Source organism: Oryctolagus cuniculus, chromosome 18, assembly GCF_051225735.1.
Source record: "Oryctolagus cuniculus isolate XC-2025 breed Fujian yellow rabbit chromosome 18, ASM5122573v1, whole genome shotgun sequence".
Lineage (NCBI taxonomy): Eukaryota > Metazoa > Chordata > Mammalia > Lagomorpha > Leporidae > Oryctolagus > Oryctolagus cuniculus.
This window is the reverse complement of record NC_142884.1, coordinates 7,408,183-7,426,072: the sequence shown is the minus strand read 5'-3', so window position 1 is coordinate 7,426,072 and position 17,890 is coordinate 7,408,183. Positions and strand designations below refer to the sequence as shown.

General features: G+C 46.1%; 1 protein-coding gene across 1 annotated transcript in view; it reads right to left on the bottom strand.

Moving 5' to 3' along the window:
• The window catches only part of LOC138846620 (uncharacterized), a 66,160-nt gene that overhangs the window by 20,655 nt on the left and 27,615 nt on the right, over window positions 1–17,890 (bottom strand). The window contains exons 5-6 of the mRNA XM_089320137.1: window positions 5,598–5,798; window positions 934–1,060 (exon numbers count right to left, since the gene is read on the bottom strand). Of these exons, the coding sequence (XP_089176263.1) occupies window positions 934–1,060; window positions 5,598–5,798 (328 nt within the window). The remainder of the gene's footprint in view (window positions 1–933; window positions 1,061–5,597; window positions 5,799–17,890) is intronic.

The window sequence follows — 17,890 nt, the reverse complement described above, 5'->3', positions numbered from 1 at the left end:
CATACTGAGAACCGAGGATCAGATGGAATTGTACGGAAGATGAGACCGGGGAGAAGGAGAAGCTTGTCAAGCAGATGTGCCTATACCTCTGAGAGAGCTCTCAGATGCCAGGTCACAGAGTGCCCACTACAAGGACTCAGCATTTGTTTCCACTGCACCATGGAGGGTCAAAGCATAAACTTTTCCATGTGTAAAGAACAAAGGTGGTAAGTTGAAGAAGTTTAAAATTTCCTATGTGAGCTCACAAGAGATACATTTTTGCCGTTTCACAGAACTCACACTTGCAGAAAGCTTCCCAAATACTACTGAATGGTGCTACTGACACCCCTGCTCTTTCAAAATCTTACCTGGCCACACCTCTGACACATTCCCACCCATCTGGTTTTTTGGCTATTTTTACTTGGCTTTCCATGGTACAGGGCTCTCTCCCTTGCTCCAAACATAGAGATAACATTCAGCTCAGGAAGAGACTTTCTTGCTTAAAAAATGAAAGGAATATGAAGTGCTGTGTATTTTCCAGTATCCCAGTCCTTTTGGTGAGCACAGAGGAAACTACAGACAGATCCAAGAAAATATTTCATAAACTCATCCATCAATCTCCTGCTCTGAAAGCTTAGGGAACACAGCAAGACACAGGTCAATAGCTATCTTCTAAAAACTAAAGAATCAAAAGTACAGGAGTAGAAAACACAACATTGGGTATTTTTAAAGTTGGCCATAAGGTTTTATATACACTGCAGCTCTGGAATCACCCAATGATGTTTAATAATGGGGACAGAACTTCCTAAGAAAGGGAACAATTATAGCCCTGATACCATATCAAGAAGTTTTTCAGCACATTTGAGCCAATGCAGGGCCTCCCAAGAGGAAAAGGAAAGGAAAATGCACAGACACACAAGGGTGGCTCCTGACTTTTGGAAAAGTCGTCCTTACCCAGGGAGAGCAGGTTCCTGTAGTTCTCCAGCATCACATCCCTGTATAAAGCCTTCTGAGCAGGGTCCAGGCATTTCCACTCCTCCTGAGAAAAATCTATCGTCACATCCCTCAATGTCAGAGGGCCCTGAAATGAAAACCATGTATCATCAAGGGGGTTTAGGGAGAGCTAGCCTCTTCACAGCAAGTAATAAAAGACAGCTATCAATATTTAATCAAGTGAAGGAAGTGTTCTGAGAGATACTTGTTAAAGTATTTCTAAGCAAGTTACCCCTCCCTAATAACATTTTATTACACTTTTTCAAAAGAACCTATGATATTCTCTAAATCACAGGAAATTCCTCATTTTTGTGGACAACACAAGAAATATACACATAAAACTTCCATATAGGGTCACCTCTATGGTAGTGTTAGATATTATGCTTGACCCACCAAGCGATTTTGTTTTGAGATGAGCCACAATATGATTGGTATCTTCAGAGATAACAAAGTCCAATGGCCAGAGTCAAATCTGTGATGAAGACAGCAACAGTAACGACCAAAGCTTCTGAACACATAAACTTGCCTCAGGTCAAAGAACTAAAATAACAGAGCAAACACCTGAACCTACTGTCTGAGAATTAGAAATGGAACTGAACAGTTAATTAACAGGCACAGCATCAAAAGGAAATTGACAGAGGAATATCTAATGGACATGATGTGAATCAAATTCCAGGATAAGAACACAGAACATTATCACAGGGGTGGTGTCTGGTCGAGCAGTGAAGTGAGTTGAGATGACCACATCCAGTATCAGAGGACTTGAGTTCCTGGGAGCTCCCAAGTCTAGTTTCCTGTTAATAGAGACACTGCGGGGCAGCAGACAATGACTCAAGTTTTTGGGTCCCTGCAACCCTTGTGGGAGACTCACACTGAATTTCCAGGCCTGGCCCTGGCCTGCCCAGCTCCAGCTGTTGAGGATATTTGGGGAATGAGCCAATGATAGGAGCTGTTTGTCTCCCTCTGTCTTTCAAATAAATTCACTTTATGCACATACATTTGCATGGACATAATTCATTACTATTCTTTTTTTTAAATTTTTTTTTTGACAGGCAGAGTTAAGATAGTGAGAGAGAGAGACAGAGAGAAAGGTCTTCCTTCCGTTGGTTCACCCCCCAAATGGCTGCTACAGCTGGTGCACTGCGCCAATCCGAAGCCAGGAGCCAGGTGCTTCTTCCTGGTCTCCCATGCGGGTGCAGGGCCCAAGCACTTGGGCCATCCTCCACTGCCTTCCCGGGCCACAGCAGAGAGCTGGACTGGAAGAGAAGCAACCGGGACAGAACCAGTGCTCCAACCAGGACTAGAATCCGGGGTGCTGGCACCACAGGCAGAGGATTAGCCTAGTGAGCTGCGGTGCTGGCCCATTACTATTCTTAATACAATTAACTTGTTAAGATTGTGTGGAATGAATTTAATGCCATGAAAAATAAAATTTTGGCCAGCTCAATAGGCTAATCCTCCACCTAGCGGCGCCGGCACACTGGGTTCTAGTCCTGGTCGGGGCGCCGGATTCTGTCCCAGTTGCCCTTCTTCCAGGCCAGCTCTCTGCTGTGGCCCGGAAAGGCAGTGGAGGATGGCCCAAGTGCTAGGCCCTGCACCCCATGGGAGACCAGGAGAAGCACCTGGTTCCTGCTTTTGGATCAGCGCGGTGTGCGGGCCGCAGCGCGCCAGCCGTGGCGGACACTGGAGGGCGAACTAACAGCAAAAAGGAAGACCTTTCTCTCTCTCTCTCTCTCTCACTATCCATTCTGCCTGTCAAAAAAAAAAAAAAAAAAAAAAATTTCAACTGTTACAAAATATAATCCCGATGTGTCTTTGATAAAAACTATATGCCTATATATCCATGTGATCATGTGTACTAATCACAAATACATTTAAATGAACTGAAATAAGCTAAGTTGTTTCTCAATAAATTTTTCAATTTCTTTCATGAGTATAGCTGCTGTTTTTTCATCAGTTTCATTGTCAGCACATTTTGGGACAAGGGGCCTGCGTTGTGGCACAGCAGGTTAAACTGTGGCCTGTGATGCCAGCATCCCAAATGAGCGCCAGCTGGAGTCATGTCTGCTCCACTCAGATACAGCTCCCTGCAAACGTGCCTGGGAAAGCAGCAGACTATCGCTCAAATGCTTGGATCCCTGCTACTCACGTGGGAAACCCAGATGGAGTTCCACGCTCCTAACTTTAGTCTGGCCCAGCTCTGGCCATTGCAGCCACTTGGGGAGTGAACCAAAAATGGAAAACCTCTCTTGGGACTGGCACTGTGGCACAGTGGGTAAAGCCACCTGCAGCACTGGCATCTCACGTGTGTGCCTGTTCCAGTCTCAGCTGCTCCACTTCCAATCTTGCTCCCTGTTAATGAGCCTGGGAAAGCAGCAGAAGATGGTCCAAGTAGTGAGGCTTCTGCACCCATGTAGGAGACCTGGAAGAAGCTCCTGTCTCCTGACTGGCCTAGCTCTCGCCATTGCGGTCATTTGGGGAGTGAACTAATGGATGGAAGCTCTCTCTCCGCCTTTCAACTAAATAAATAAATCTTAAAAAAAAAAAAAATACAAGGGCAGGTATTTGATATTTAATGGGCAATCCCTCACTGCCTTTCAAATAAATTAAATTAATAAATGGAACTTTTAAAAAAATTTATTTATTTGAGAGGCAGAGTTACAGAGAGAGGGAGAGACAAAGAGAGAGGTTTTCCACCCATTGGTTCACTCTCCAAATGGATGCAATGGCTGAAGCTAAGCCAAGATGAAGCCAGGAGCCAGGAGCTTCTTCCAGGTCTCCCAGTTGGGTGCAGAGGCCCAAGCATGTGGGCCATCTTCTACTGCTTTCCCAGGCCATTAGCAGAGAGCTGGATGGGAAGTGGAGCAGGTGGCATCCAAATGGATGACAGCACCACAGGTGGAGGCTTAACCTTCTATGCCACAGCTCCAGCCCCTGAATAGAACTTTGAAAAAATAATTACTTTTATCCATAATTCATAAATCCTAATTCATAAATGTAAGCCTTAATAAGAACCAAATAGAGTTTACTACTTATTTGATTCATAATAAAATGGTGACACAAAATTTTAAAAATCATTAGTATTATATATCAATTTAATAGAGAAAAATTACAAAACATGCCCCACAAAAGGAGATAATTGAAGAAGTTATTGGATAATTAAAAATCAGGCCAACAATTACATTTGGGGGAAAAAGCAAACAGATACTAAAGAACACTTCTTTGCACCAGTCTAGAGGAACTGACAGGTTATACAGATGCGGCCTCTTCACAATCCCTGCTGCCCAACGCGCTGACACGGGGAGGCCCTCACCCCGTCTCCAGTCCAGGCCTGGGTGTGAGCCCCTCCCAATGAAGCCTCTGCACAAGTTGCACTGGGCCACTGTGAGAGGAAATCCGGGAGGAGAGGAGAGGGACTGAGGGAAGGCCTGGGGGAGTGTGAGCTCCCGTGTCAGGCAGGGTCAGGGTCAGGGTCAGGAACTCTAAGGCAGCTCGGAAAGGGCCCACACACAGAACAACCGATTGAGAGCGGCTTTACCTGGGGGAGGCTCATCCCTGACGCCTTTCGCTCTGCCCGCCTGGTTTCTAAGTCTTTAGAAGTCGACCCTGAAGGTTGAAAACATGCAGTTTAGTGCATACAATCAACCCAACCCCCTGCTTCACTGTGCCAGGGACCTCATGCCGCGGACAGCCGGCTCTCCACGGCCCTCCACAGCAGGGGCACCGCAGGGCAGAGAGCTCCTACACCGCGACCAGCCACTGAGCCTTCAGAACCGGCTCCCCCAGGGGACGCCCACCCCCATGCTGAGCACTGCCGGGCTGGGCTGGACCAAGCTCCTCCTCTGGGCGCAGACCCAGGCCTGAGCCCACCACGCTCCGGTCGTGGGCTGATCTCAGCCCTCAGACACGGAGCACTCAGGATCATGGGTGCTGGGTGCAGATCAGGATGAACTTCACAAATGACGTGATTATTACTGAGGCAGGGCCCCGACCTATGTGAACGGGACTCTCTGGTTACAAGGGAACAAAAAAGGTGTCTGCAAAGTGCTCCCGCATCACAACGGCGAGTCAGGGCTGCGTCACCCGCCTCCCGCCCCTCTATTTTTTTTTTTTTTTTTGTTCAACTTCTCAAGATTGCTTTCCTCTCAACGTCTCTCTCCGCCCTCGGCTGCCTCCTGGCCTGTTCTTTCTCTTCGGTTTGGCAACCCCCGCGGCCGTGCCCAGCTTCGCCCCTTCTCCACGCCGCGGGGGTTGTCTTCTCAGTCGCTCTCCGACCCGCTTCGCCCGCACGTCCACGACGACGGGGGCGGGACAGCATGTCCGCTGCCCCAGGGGTGCGCACTTCCCCGGGGTGCGGGGTGGGAGTCGGGGTCGCAGCCCCGCGGCCGCCAGGCGAGGAGCCGGCCTGAGGAGCGCGGGACGCGAGGGCCAGGCGCAGGCAGCGAGCGCGGCCTTCCGCGGACGCGGGCGGCCTCTCAGGCCGGCGTCCGGATTTACTTCACGCGGATGGACGGTGCCGGGGTCTGGAGGTCTGAGTGGTGGCCCCCTCCCCCCGATCCCAGAAACAGAACCGCCGGGGGGCCGCGAAGCCGAGCCTGAATCGACAGACAGGGAAACTCACGCACCGCGACGCAACCGTCACTCCGCGACATCTGCTTCCGGGTCTGGAGCGAGCCGCGCATGCCCAGAGAAGAGCCCAGGCTCCCGGAGGCGGGGTCTGGGCGCGGCGGGACGGGCGGGGGCGGGACTTGGGAGAGGCGGGACGGGCTTGGCTTATGGGGCGGGGCTTTGGGAGGCGGGGCCTGCGCTTCCCTTCTCCTAGTTCTCTGTGAACTTGAGGTTTTTTGCACTGGAAAACTGGGTCATTTTCGGGTTCTCTGACCTGCGTTGCTTCTTACCCGGTTTAAGTTAAATCTTCAATTTTGAGGTAAAAACTTAGCAATGTCTGTCCCTCTTATACTGGAAACAAAGATGTTTTCCTCTTAACAAGGTTGAAAATTGTGTAAGTGAAAGAAATTTTATTGTTAATTTATTTTATTTTAAAATCTAATAATTTGTAAAACATTTTATCACATCCATTTCAAATGTTGACATTAAATATAAATACTATTTTTGCTTTTTTATGATTTATTTGAAAGGCAGAAATGCAGAGAGAGAGAAGGAGAGAGATCTTCCATCTGTTGGTTCACTCCTCAAATAGCCACAATGGTCAGGGCTGTGCTAGGCTGAAACCAGGAGCCAGGAGCTTCTGAGTTTCATATGCGGGTGCAGAGGCCCAAGCACGTGGGCCATCTTTCACTGCTTCCCCAGACCATAGCAGAGAGCTGGATCAGAAGTGGTGTAGCTGGGACTCGAACCAGCGACTATATGGGATGCAGGCTCTGCAAACATGGTTAACGCTCCCAAAACCAGCCAGACTATCTGCAAGAAATGTGGCAAGCGCCAGCCCCACCAAGTGACACTATACAAGAAGGTAAAGACTATGCCCAGGGAAAGCTGCGTTATGATGGGAAGCAGAGTGGCTATGGTGGACAGACCAAGCCGATTTTCCAGAAAAAGGCTACAACTACAAAGAAGATTGTGCTGAGGCTTGAGTGTGTGGAGCCTAATGCAGATGCAAGACTATGTTGGCTATTAAGAGATGTAAACACTTCACACTGGGAGGAGAGAAGGATTTGAGGAAGGGCCAAGTGATCCTGTTCCAACCTTCATCTTGTTGTCAGGAAAGAAGAGACAGAGTATGAAGCCACAGCCAGAGCAGGTTTATTCAGAATAATGAAGCCTGGGAGGGGCTCACTCCCAGGTGGACGCGGCCAGCGAACACACAGCAGAGAGAGCCCCTTCCCTATGGTGGTTTATGGAGTGCAAAGCGGTGGGAAGGGGCCTGGGGGCCGGAGCTGAAGCTGGGCTGCTGGGTTAGAGGGGGAAGACTGGGACAGTTCTAAAGGTGCTGCGAGATCACGGTGTGAGCTGGGAGGGGTTCCGGGTGAGACAGAGGCTGGACTCCGGGGCTGAGCTGCTGAGCTGAGGGGAGAGAGCGTGGGAGGAGAGGGAGAGCTCAGGCTGATGGCTGGGTTATTCAAATAATGGGGTGTCCAGCAGTCCAGGCAGGGCAGGGCTGCATTAGCAGCGCAGAGAAACAGGGGCCTGCTCGCTGTTGTGTGGGTGAGAGGTCAACAGGGATTGAAGGCTGTTTGTCTTTGCTCCAACAGTTATGAAGACAATAAAATCTTAAGGTTACTATTTCCTTCATTTTTTTTCTGTGTGTGAGAGTAAACTAGCGCCAGCAATCAAATTCCTCTTGGGAAATTTTCAGCTTCAAAAACTTAAATAGAATAAAATTAGATTATGAGATTTCTAAATAGCCTCATTTTTCTGGCAATACTTTTATGGCGATATCTGTGAGCTAATTCTGATTAGATGTGGCCCACAGCTTTGGTTAAAGTGCTCAGGTTAAATGTACATTAAAAGCCTACTGGGGCCAGAATTATGGTGTAGTGAGTAAAGCCACTGCCTGCAGTGCCTGCATCCCATATGGGCGCCTGTTCGAGTCCCGGCTGCTCCATTTCCAATCCAGCTCTCTGCTATGGCCTGGGAAAGCAGTAGAAGATGGCCCAAGTCCTTGGGCCCCTACCTCCATGTGGGAGACCCAGAAGAAGCTCCTGGCTTCTGGCTTCCACCCAGTTCCAGCTGTTGTGGCCAACTGGGGAGTGAACCAGCGGATGGAAGACCTCTCTCTCTCACACACACACACATCTCTCTCTCTCTCTCTGCCTCTCCTTGTCTCTGTGTGTAACCCTGACTTTCAAATAAATAAATAAATAACTCTTTAAAAAGAAACGGCCTACTTTTATTTTGACCAAATGTTTTGAACCTGACAATACTTTAGATTTAGAATTATAAACTGAGTCTTCCACCTTTAGGGCTTCTAGTTGGATCTCTGGAACTTTCAGAGTGAGAGGCTCAACCTGCTGAGGTCATAGTTGTTGGAGTCAAATTATGAAAGGTGCATTGTAAGGTTACAAAATGTTGGCAAATTTCTGTTGTGCTTCTATAAAAGTGCATTCTTTTTATGCACTGGGGTTAGTCACTGTTAATAGGATAGAATCTCAGATGTGATCTCATGCCTCACATGTGCTCAGGATTCTTGTCTTTGCACAAGAATGAATTCAGAGGTGAGACAGAGAGTAGTGGTACGCATGCTGGCAAAGTTAAATAATGAAGAGGACACCTGATGGACTGAGAGCCCAGTCTGCATTCAGAGTGGAGTTTTTATCGATATTGGGGGTGGGGCTTCTCTCTGCTCCCCATACACCCTTTCTGGAATATTGCTGGGTGGAGGGCTTTCTGAATGTGGAATCCCTCTCAGAACTTCATTACAGTCTGCTTGGAAAGGGGCAGAGGAGTTTTCTCAAAACTGCCCCTATGGGCAGTGCTGTGGCATAATAGGTTGGGCCCCAACCTGTGGCACTGGTATCCCATATGGGCGCCAGTTTGAGTCCCTGCAACTCTACTTCTGATCTAGCTCCCTGCTGATGTGTTGGGGAAAGCAGTGGAAGATGACCCAAGTGTTTGGGCCCCTGAACACATGTGGGAGACTCAGAGGAAGCTCCTGGTTCCTGGCTTTGGATCAGCCCAGCGCCAGCTGTTGCCACTGTTTGGGTAGCGAACAAGCGGATGGAACACCTCTCTCTCACTGGGCTCTGCCTCTCAAATAAATAAATAAATCTTAAAAAAAAAGGTCAATTGAGTGTACCAATGTGGACAGGATGAATAATGAAATTAATTATTAGAATATAGCATTGGCAGCTGGCACTGTGGCACAATGGGTTAAGCCACCACCTGCAATGTTGGCATCCAATATCAGATTGCTGGTCGGCTTCTGATCCAGCTGATAAATCTAACAGCAGAAGATGACCCGAATCTTTGGATCCTTGCCACCCATGTGGGAGTTCATGATGGAGTTCTGGGTCCCTGACCTCCCCTGGCTCAGTTCCTTATGGGGAGTGTGCCACTGGATGGAAGATCTCTCTGTCCCTTGTCTCTCCCTCTCTCTCTGTCATTCTGTCTTACAAATAAATAAAAAAGAATCTTAAAGAAAAAAATACAGCATTTGTTCCAAGAAACAAAAAGTGACATTTTAACCAATACCCACAAATTACTCTTAGAAAATTGAAAACATACTAATGAAAATGCAATGCATCTGAAGTAAGCAAATTTAATATTTCTGGGGTTAAGTTGCCAATTTAATAATATATCTGAGATATAAAAAATGCTTATTTACATGTTATAGTAAATTAACAAAAGTGTAATCAAAGGTACTAAGTATGGAAAAATGAAAGTAAAAGGCGTAATTACGGCTATCTTTAAAAAGATTTGGAGCTGTGTAGGTGTTACATTAACTCCTTTTGTAGCATTCTCTGTTCACTAAAGGAAATCTGCAATATATAAATCAATTGATAGTTACCCCCTGATACAGTACTTCCACCTGTTACAGATATGAAAAAAAACACAGAGTATCATAAAAATACAGAACTGGTGAAAAACTGCACCTCTGGGGTTGGCAGATCATGACTCCCCAGCGACGGTCTCCCCGCAAAAATAGCCATTTTCACAACTCTGGGCACAAAACTAGCAACTTCTTCCGCAGCACTAGGGAAGCCAGGTGAGAGAGCCCAGTGCGCGACTGTAGCGGAGTCAGAAAAGTGCAGGTGAGGGAGTGGAGTTGCCTGTGGCATCCCTCCCCACCCCGGGCAGCAGGGCCCGGGCCCTCGCCTGCGAACGGAGCCTCTGGATCTCAGGCGCACCAGCACTGGTGAGATCAGTTGTCTCAGCCTCACTACCCTCCTGTCTACAGCAGCCTCGTGCCACGAAGAAACCTCAAGGGCAGGCGGGCTCGGTTTCAGGGGTTTGGTCCCGGGGCCCGGCTGTGGGCTTCAATCTGACCGGACTCAGCCTCCACCTTTTTAGCTGATAGAAGGACTCCACCGTCTTTCCCCAGACTTCAGGAAGTACCGAGCTTCAGGGAAGAAGAGGGAACTAAACGAGGACCTGGCCTCGGGACTCAGTGCTGGGAAGAAGCCAGCAGCCCGGGACCCACGGCCAGCGCCCGAGACGGTGCCCAGGATGGAGAACTACGCTCAAGTCCAGCCACGCTGGCCCTCGCAGCTGCAGTCCTGTGGCATGGCTGGGCTTAGGCTGCCATCTAGTGCTGAAACAGGGCCATGGACGGAGGAGCACAAATAAACGCAGCCTGTGAGACCGGAATAAACCACCCAGTCTCATTGTGCAGACGCCTCTTACGTTTCTGTCATTTTTGTCTTTGAAACTTGCTTTTGAGATAAAGATTCCTAGGGTTTGAAGTTTCTTCTGTGACAAGTCACCTTTAAGTTCTGGTGGACTCTCGCAGACTGGGTTTACTTGGTGATTGGAAATTCCTTATGACAACATTAGCATGCTACAATATCCTGCTGCTGTGTGCAAAATTGCCACTTGAACTCATGGAGTAAAGTGTCAGGATGACCAAGATGCCACAAGAGGTGATTGGTGTTTCCAGTTATCTTCCTGGTTGCTGAGGGTTTCAAAGATGTGCTTCTCAGCGACATTGTGACAATGCTGATCATTCCCGTTGAGTCAGCAGTAAATGGTGTGGTCACTCATCCCAGAGACAACACTGTCCAAGTTGACAACCTCTTATCTCTGAGGCTGTTGACCACACTGTTTATCCCATGTGTGCCAATGCTCATGCTCCTTCAACAAAAACAATCTTGAGATAGCTTATGAAGCTGATGATGTCTACCTCTTATTTGAAAGAGAGAGAGAGAGAGAGAGAGAGAGAGGAGGCAGAGAGACACAGAGAGATCTCCCCACTGGTTTACTTACCAAATGCCCACAATAGCCAGGTCTGGGCCAGCTGAAGCCAGGAGGGAGAATTCAATCTGATTTTTCCATGTTGGTGGCAGGGGAACCCACCTAACTGAGCCACCACCTTCCAGAGTATGCATTAGCAGGAAGATGGAATCAGGAGCAGAGTTGGAAGTCAAACCTAGGCACTTCAGTATGGAATATTGCCATCCCAAGTAGTTCTGTTTGTTTAAATTGGATTTTAGTGTCTTTTTAATGTTTGCAATGTGTAGGGTGTTGCATTGGGGAATGAATTTTTTTAAAGAGATTTATTTATTTATTTGTGTTGCAGAGTTACAGAGAGAAGGAAAGACACAGAGAGTCAAGACTCGAACCAGTGCCCACATGGGACGATGGTACCACAGGCAGAAGCTCAACCCACCACACCACAGTGCCAGCCCCCTGAATATTGCTTTTTTTTTTTTTAAATTTGACAGGCAGAGTTATAGACAGTGAGAGAGAGACAGAGACAAAGGTCTTCCTTTCATTGGTTCACTCCCCAAATGGACACCACAGCCGGCGCTGTGCCAACTGGAAGCCAGGAGCCAGGAGCTTCTTCTGGGTCTCCCACGTGAGTGCAGGGGCCCAAGTACTTGGCCATCCTCTACTGCTTTCCCAGGCCATAGCAGAGAGCTGGATCAGAAGTGGAGCAGCCAGGACAAGAATCGGCACCCATATGGGATGCGGGCTGGGGCTTTAACCCGCTTCACCACAGCACCAGCCCTGACTTGCCATAATTTATTAAGGCACATTACTTCAGCTATACAAAAGAATGAAATCCCACCATTTGCAGCAAAATGGAAGGAGCCAGAGGACATCCTGTTGAGAAATAACCCAGACACAGAAAGACAAACATTCCAAGTTCTCCCTTACACGTGGGAGCTAAAATTAAAGAAATGAAAATTAAAAACTAAAAAACCCTCAATCTGAACATAGCATGTTGAGAACTAGATGCTAGAAGAGGGATAAGGGGAATTTTGAGTAAGAAATAGGGGAAATTGGATGTGGTTTGATATTTGTAACAGATATACTAATGTGAAATATTAATGGAGAAATGAAGTAAGGGTATATGGGAATGTGTTGTAGTATGACCTCACAATTGTTTTGTATTTCGTGGATAATTACAGTGCTGCATAGACATGGAGTAGCTCTAGTGACAGGCTGCTATATAAATGCAGATACAAAATCATAATTTCTGACTTCTACAATTCTGATTTTTTTTACAGTGTTACATATTTGCCTGATCTGGAATTTCAAAAGTGATCTGAAAATATTTTCCAGTTGTCATTTTGTGTGCTTCCCTTATAATAGAAGTTCTTTTAATTCTCGGGGAGAGATTGTTTAGAATTCTACAGAGTGCAATTTTGTGTAACTGTGTTTTCTCAGCCACATCTTGGTTTCATCATGGATAAATTCTGATAGAAAATTTGTGGAAACTTTCTGCTCAGTGGGTGCCAAAACTGTGGCATCCAGGTCAGATGCAGATGAGAGCAAAATTTTCAATTAAAAGTTTTACAGTTTGTATTTTACTCCTCAAATGACATACAACTGGGGTTGTGTCAGGCCAAAGCCAGTAAACCTGAACTCCATCTGTGTCTCTGTGTGGGTGGCAGGGACCAAGGTACTTGTTGAATCATTTGCTGCCTCCAAGGGTGCATGTTAGCAGGAAGCTGGATCTGAAGCAGCATAGCTGGGACTTGAACCAGGCACTCTAATATGGGATGCAAGTGTCCCAAGAGGTGATTTAAACTGCTGCACCAAATGCCTTCCCCTCAATGGAGATGTGAAACAAGTGGGCTCAGGTACTAGTAGGATCCCAAAGGCAAAGCACAAAGTAGTGGCTCCTAAGAGGTGGGAGTGGCCCATTCAAAGCAACAGCGGACCGGCTGTGAGTAAAGTCATCGCAAGAGCTCTTTGGGATGCTCAAGATATTTTGGAGGATCGAAAAAATGATAACACCTGTTTATTTTGAGAGTGCTTTAGAAAGTTAACCAAAGCTTTAGCAGCAAAATGCATGGGGAAATTCCCCCTGAAAGTCTTCCACCATGACCATGGTGGTACTCTTACCTCTCACCAAGCAGGGGAAATCATCAATCATCTTACATCATCACCTTACAGTCCTGATTTGATTCGTTCTTTTTTTTTTGGCAGGCAGAGTTAGACAGTGAGAGAGAGAGAGAGAGAGAGAGAGAGAGAGAGAGAAAAGGTCTTCCTTCCATTGGTTCACCCCCACAAATGGCTATGCCGATCTGAAGCCAGGAGCCAGGTGCTTCCTCCTGGTCTCCTATGAGGATGCAGGGCCCAACTACTTGGGCCATCCTCCACTGCCTTCCTGGGGCACAGCAGAGAGCTGGATTGGAAGAGGAGCAACCAGGACAGAATCCAGCGCCCTGACCAGGACTAGAACCTGGGGTGCCGGCGCCGCAGGTGGAGTATTAGCCTAGTGAGCCATGGCGCCAGCTGATTTGATTCCTTCTATTTTGCTGTTTACTAATCTTAGAAAACCTTTAAAGATCATTCACTTTGCTTCTGTTAATAACATTAAGACTGCATGGGGCTGGCACTGTGGCATAGCAGGTAAAGCTGCTGCCTGCAGTGCCAGCATCCCATATGGGCACTGGTTCAAGTGCCAGCTGCTCCACTTCCAATCCAACTCTGCTGTGGCCTGGGAAAGCAGTAGAAGATGGCCCAAGCCTTGGGTCCTTGCACCTGCATGGGAGACCTGGAAGAAGCTCCTGGTTCCTGGCTTTGAATTGGGTAGCTCCAGCTGTTGCAGCCAATTGGGAAGTGAACCAGAGGATGGAAGACCTCTCTCTCTGTGTAACTCCAACTTTAAATAAATAAATAAATCTTAAAAAAAAAAGACTGCATGAACATGGTTAAATTCCCAGTTCCCAGGACCCTCAGTTCTTTATGGATGGACTAATGAATGGGCTCATTACTTACACAAGTGCCTTGAATTTGATGGGACTTTTGTTGAGAAATTCAGCATTTTTGCCTTTTAGTTTGCGTTTCCATGAATTTTTGAAGTCCCCTCATACTTGCACAATCATAATCCATGCTCTGCCATAGGATATTTATGTAGCTACTATAGCAGTGTAGTTTCAGACTCTGATACCCCAAAACCTACTTCACCATTCATGAGTAGGCATAGTATGATTGTATCTCTACATGACTTTTATTCTGCTAATATAAGACCACAGTTGGTAATTTTATTTATATGCAGTGAAAATACAAAGACAGCAGGCATATGAAAAATATTTTGGAAGAAAAGAACATTCAGGTCTAAGGATAAACATAATCTTTTCTTTGGTGCTTGGAGCACTTGGTGAAATAATTTGAGATCAGTGTTCATGAATTTCCTCTTAAGAATGAACTTAGGGCCGGCACCGTGACTCACTAGGCTAATCCTCTGCCTTGCGGCGCCGGCACACCAGGTTCTAGTCCCGGTCAGGGTACCAGATTCTGTCCCAGTTGCCCCTCTTCCAGGCCAGCTCTCTGCTGTGGCCAGGGAGTGCAGTGGAGGATGGCCCAAGTACTTGGGCCCTGCACCCCACGGGAGACCAGGATAAGTACCTGGCTCCTGCCATCAGATCAGCGCAGTGCGCTGGTTGCAGTACACCGGCCACGGTGGCCATTGGAGGGTGAACCAATGGCAAAGGAAGACCTTTCTCTCTGTCTCTCTCTCACTGTCCACTCTGCCTGTAAAAAAAAAAAATGAACTTAGGGGCTGGTGTCATGGTGTTAAGCTGCTGCCCACAACACCCACATGGGTGCCAGTTCAAGTGCTGGCTGCTCCACTTCCCATCCAGCTCCCTGCTAATGAGCTTGGAAAAGCTGAAGCTGGCTCAGGTACTTGGGTTCCTGCACCCATGTGGGAGACCTGGATGAGGCTCCTGGCTCCATTGTGGCCACTTGGGGGTGAGCCAGAGGATGGAAATCTCTTTCTCTCTAATCTAAGTCTTTAAAAATAAATCTTAAAAAAACAAACACAATGCCTTTTTTTTTTTTTTTTTGTATTTCACTGTTGAACCATTTTTGTTAATTTGTAAGTTGTGGTTACTCCATTGAGACAGGAAGGAACTCCACCCAAAATGTGGTTTGGATACTGGAACCGACGAGATCATCATGCTCTATAAAAACAAGTCTTCCAGAGGAAAGCAAGGTAGCCTTCTGAAGATGTTCAAAAAAAGCTAGGGAGCAGGGATGGGGATTGGCTTGGAGTGTTATGATGGTTACTGGTGGGGCTTGGGTGAAGGTACCACAAGGAATAGAACTTCTAGGTGAGGTAAAAAAAAGGGAACACTCCAGAGACAGCTGGACAAAACAAGAGGACATAGTGAGGCTCAAAAGGTAGCTATGACAAACATCAAAATATGCAGCCAGTCTCTTGTGTACAACCCTAAATGTTTACTCTTGGAACTGTTTGTTGGTAAAGACCAGTTCTTACCCTGCCAATAACCTAGCACATTTCTTTTTATGCTGTATGCTCAGGTTCTATTGCATATCACTGTGGAAAATATTTATAAAATACTATTTAGATACATTGCCTAAGATACTTTCACACCAGTGAAAAACACAGTGTTGAAAGATTAGATATTATAATTGGACACTTTTACTTGGAGCAATTCTAAAAAGATTAAAAAATACCAATTTCAACTTATTTGGCAACATTTTTTGTGAGTCATTATCAAGTGTAGTCAAATTCCTTTTTAAAAAAAGTATAAACTTTCCTTGTCATTATTTTCTTTCTCACACATATTGTAACCCAGATTATACTAATATACTTTGTTTCTATTATATTCCAGGATATTCATAAATCAGTGGGGTTGTTCTGAGACTTTCATGACAAAAATGCACATAAGGCAATTATGGGTACAAAGTAGAAATGTGAAAGTTTCTTTATTTCTAGTCCAATGAATGAACTGGAATGATAAGAGATGGTGAGATGAAATCTCCTAATGTAGAAGTTGGCTATGGTCAGGTTTCAAAAATTAAGTATGGGGATGTTAATCAGCATCCAGAAAAGTAAATGAAAATATAATAAGGAAGTCCCCAATATTTCACCTGAGATTTGTGACAAGGAGATAATTTCCCCAGTCCAGTGCCTGGGTCACAGCCATTTCCCATTGACTGCTATTCACAGCCGGAGCCTGAAGATCTTCCAGGAAAACATGAAAGTTTGTACTTTTACTGTGGCAACAGTAAAAAGGGGGGGGGGAGGGAGGGAGGGAGGGAGGGAGAGAGGGAGAGAGAGAGGGAGGGAACACACAATTATACTTCTGTCTGCTGGTTCTCTTCCCAAATGCATACAATAGTTGAGTCTGGGCCAGGCTGAAGCTGGGAACCTGAACTCCCACATGGGTGGCAGGGTCCCAGAAATTTGGATAATTATCTGCTGCCTTTCCAAGGACATTAACAGGAAGTTGGACCAGAAGCAGAGGAACTGAACTCCCAGATATGGGATGCACTCATAGCTTAACCTGCTGTGCCACAATGCATATATGAGGGGGCATCAGAAAGTTAATGGAAAATGTGATTATGAAAACTGCATGAATCTCAAATTTTTTTGCACAAAATAAACTTGCTTTTAAATTCCACTTTCATTAATTTTTGAAGTTCCATTATCTATTATCCTTTAAATCACATTTCAAGAGTCCCTATAATTAGTGCTTTATGTGTAATAACAGAGTGACTCTTAACCATGAAGTACTGATGTTATTCAAATTTCACAAATGAGGAAACTTAGGACAAACACAGTTTAAAGACTCACCCCATTACATCCCAGTAAGTGGCTCAATGAGGATTCACGCTGCTTGGCTGCAAATACGCATCTCTTACTATGGTACAGACTTATCAGACAGGTTATTTCTATCATCCAGGTACCACATGTCTATTTAATTATTAGTAGCACATTTTAAAATGGTCTATCTTCATACATAACTGTGGTTGTGGTTTCTGCTTACAATTTTGTTTCACAGTGCAAGTTTTTATCAATAAGATGTAGATATACTAATAACCAAATAATCCTATAAGAAAGATTGAAGTTGGAAGTTATGGTTATGGAGGTAGAAGACAGATTTTCCTTGAGTCAAGAAAAAGAGTAGGGGCCCACGCTGCGGCCTAGTAGGCGAAGCCTCCACCTGCTGCACCAGCATCCCACATGGGCACCAGTTCGAGTTCTGGCTGCTTTTTCTGATCCAGCTCTCTGCTAGGGCCTGGGAAAGCAGCAGCAGATGACCTGGGTGCTTGGGCCCCTGCACCCACATGGGAGACCTGCAAGAAGCTCCTGACTTTGGATTGGTTCACCTACAGCTATTGCAGCCACTTGGGGAATGAACCAGCAAATGGAAGACCTTTCTCTCTGTCTCTCCCTATCTGTAACTCTACCTTTCAAATAAATAAAGGAAAGTCTTTTTTTTATTTTTATTTTAAAGAATGGTCACTGTAGGGGCCAGTGCTGTGGCACAATGTGGAGTTAAGCCCTGGCCTGAAGCATCGGCATCCCATATGGGTGCTGGCTCTAGTCCTGGCTGCTCCTCTTCCAATCCAGCTCACTGCTACAGCCTGGGATAGCAGTAGAGGATGGCCCAAGTCCTTGGGCCCCTGCACCCAAGTGGGAGACCTGGAGGAAGCTCCTGGCTCCTGACTTTGGATCAGTGCAGCTCCAGCCATTGTGGCCATTTGGGGAGTGAACCAGCAGAGGGAAGGTCTCTCTCTCTCTGTCTGTCTCTACCTCTTTAATTCTTTCAAATAAATAAAATAAATCTTAAAAAATGGTCACTGTAAATATAAAATGGTAAAATTCATGTAAAAAATTAACATAAAAATGGAAAAAGTGAAATGATACCAATTATTGAAATACTTACACAATATTGTGGTAAACCAGCTATAGTACTCCAACATGAGTGATAAAACATTTCAGAGATTATGTTAGTATTGATCATAGGTGGTATATTAACAAAAACTTTTTAGTATTAATTGAATAATTATTAAAGTAGACTCAAAAGACATA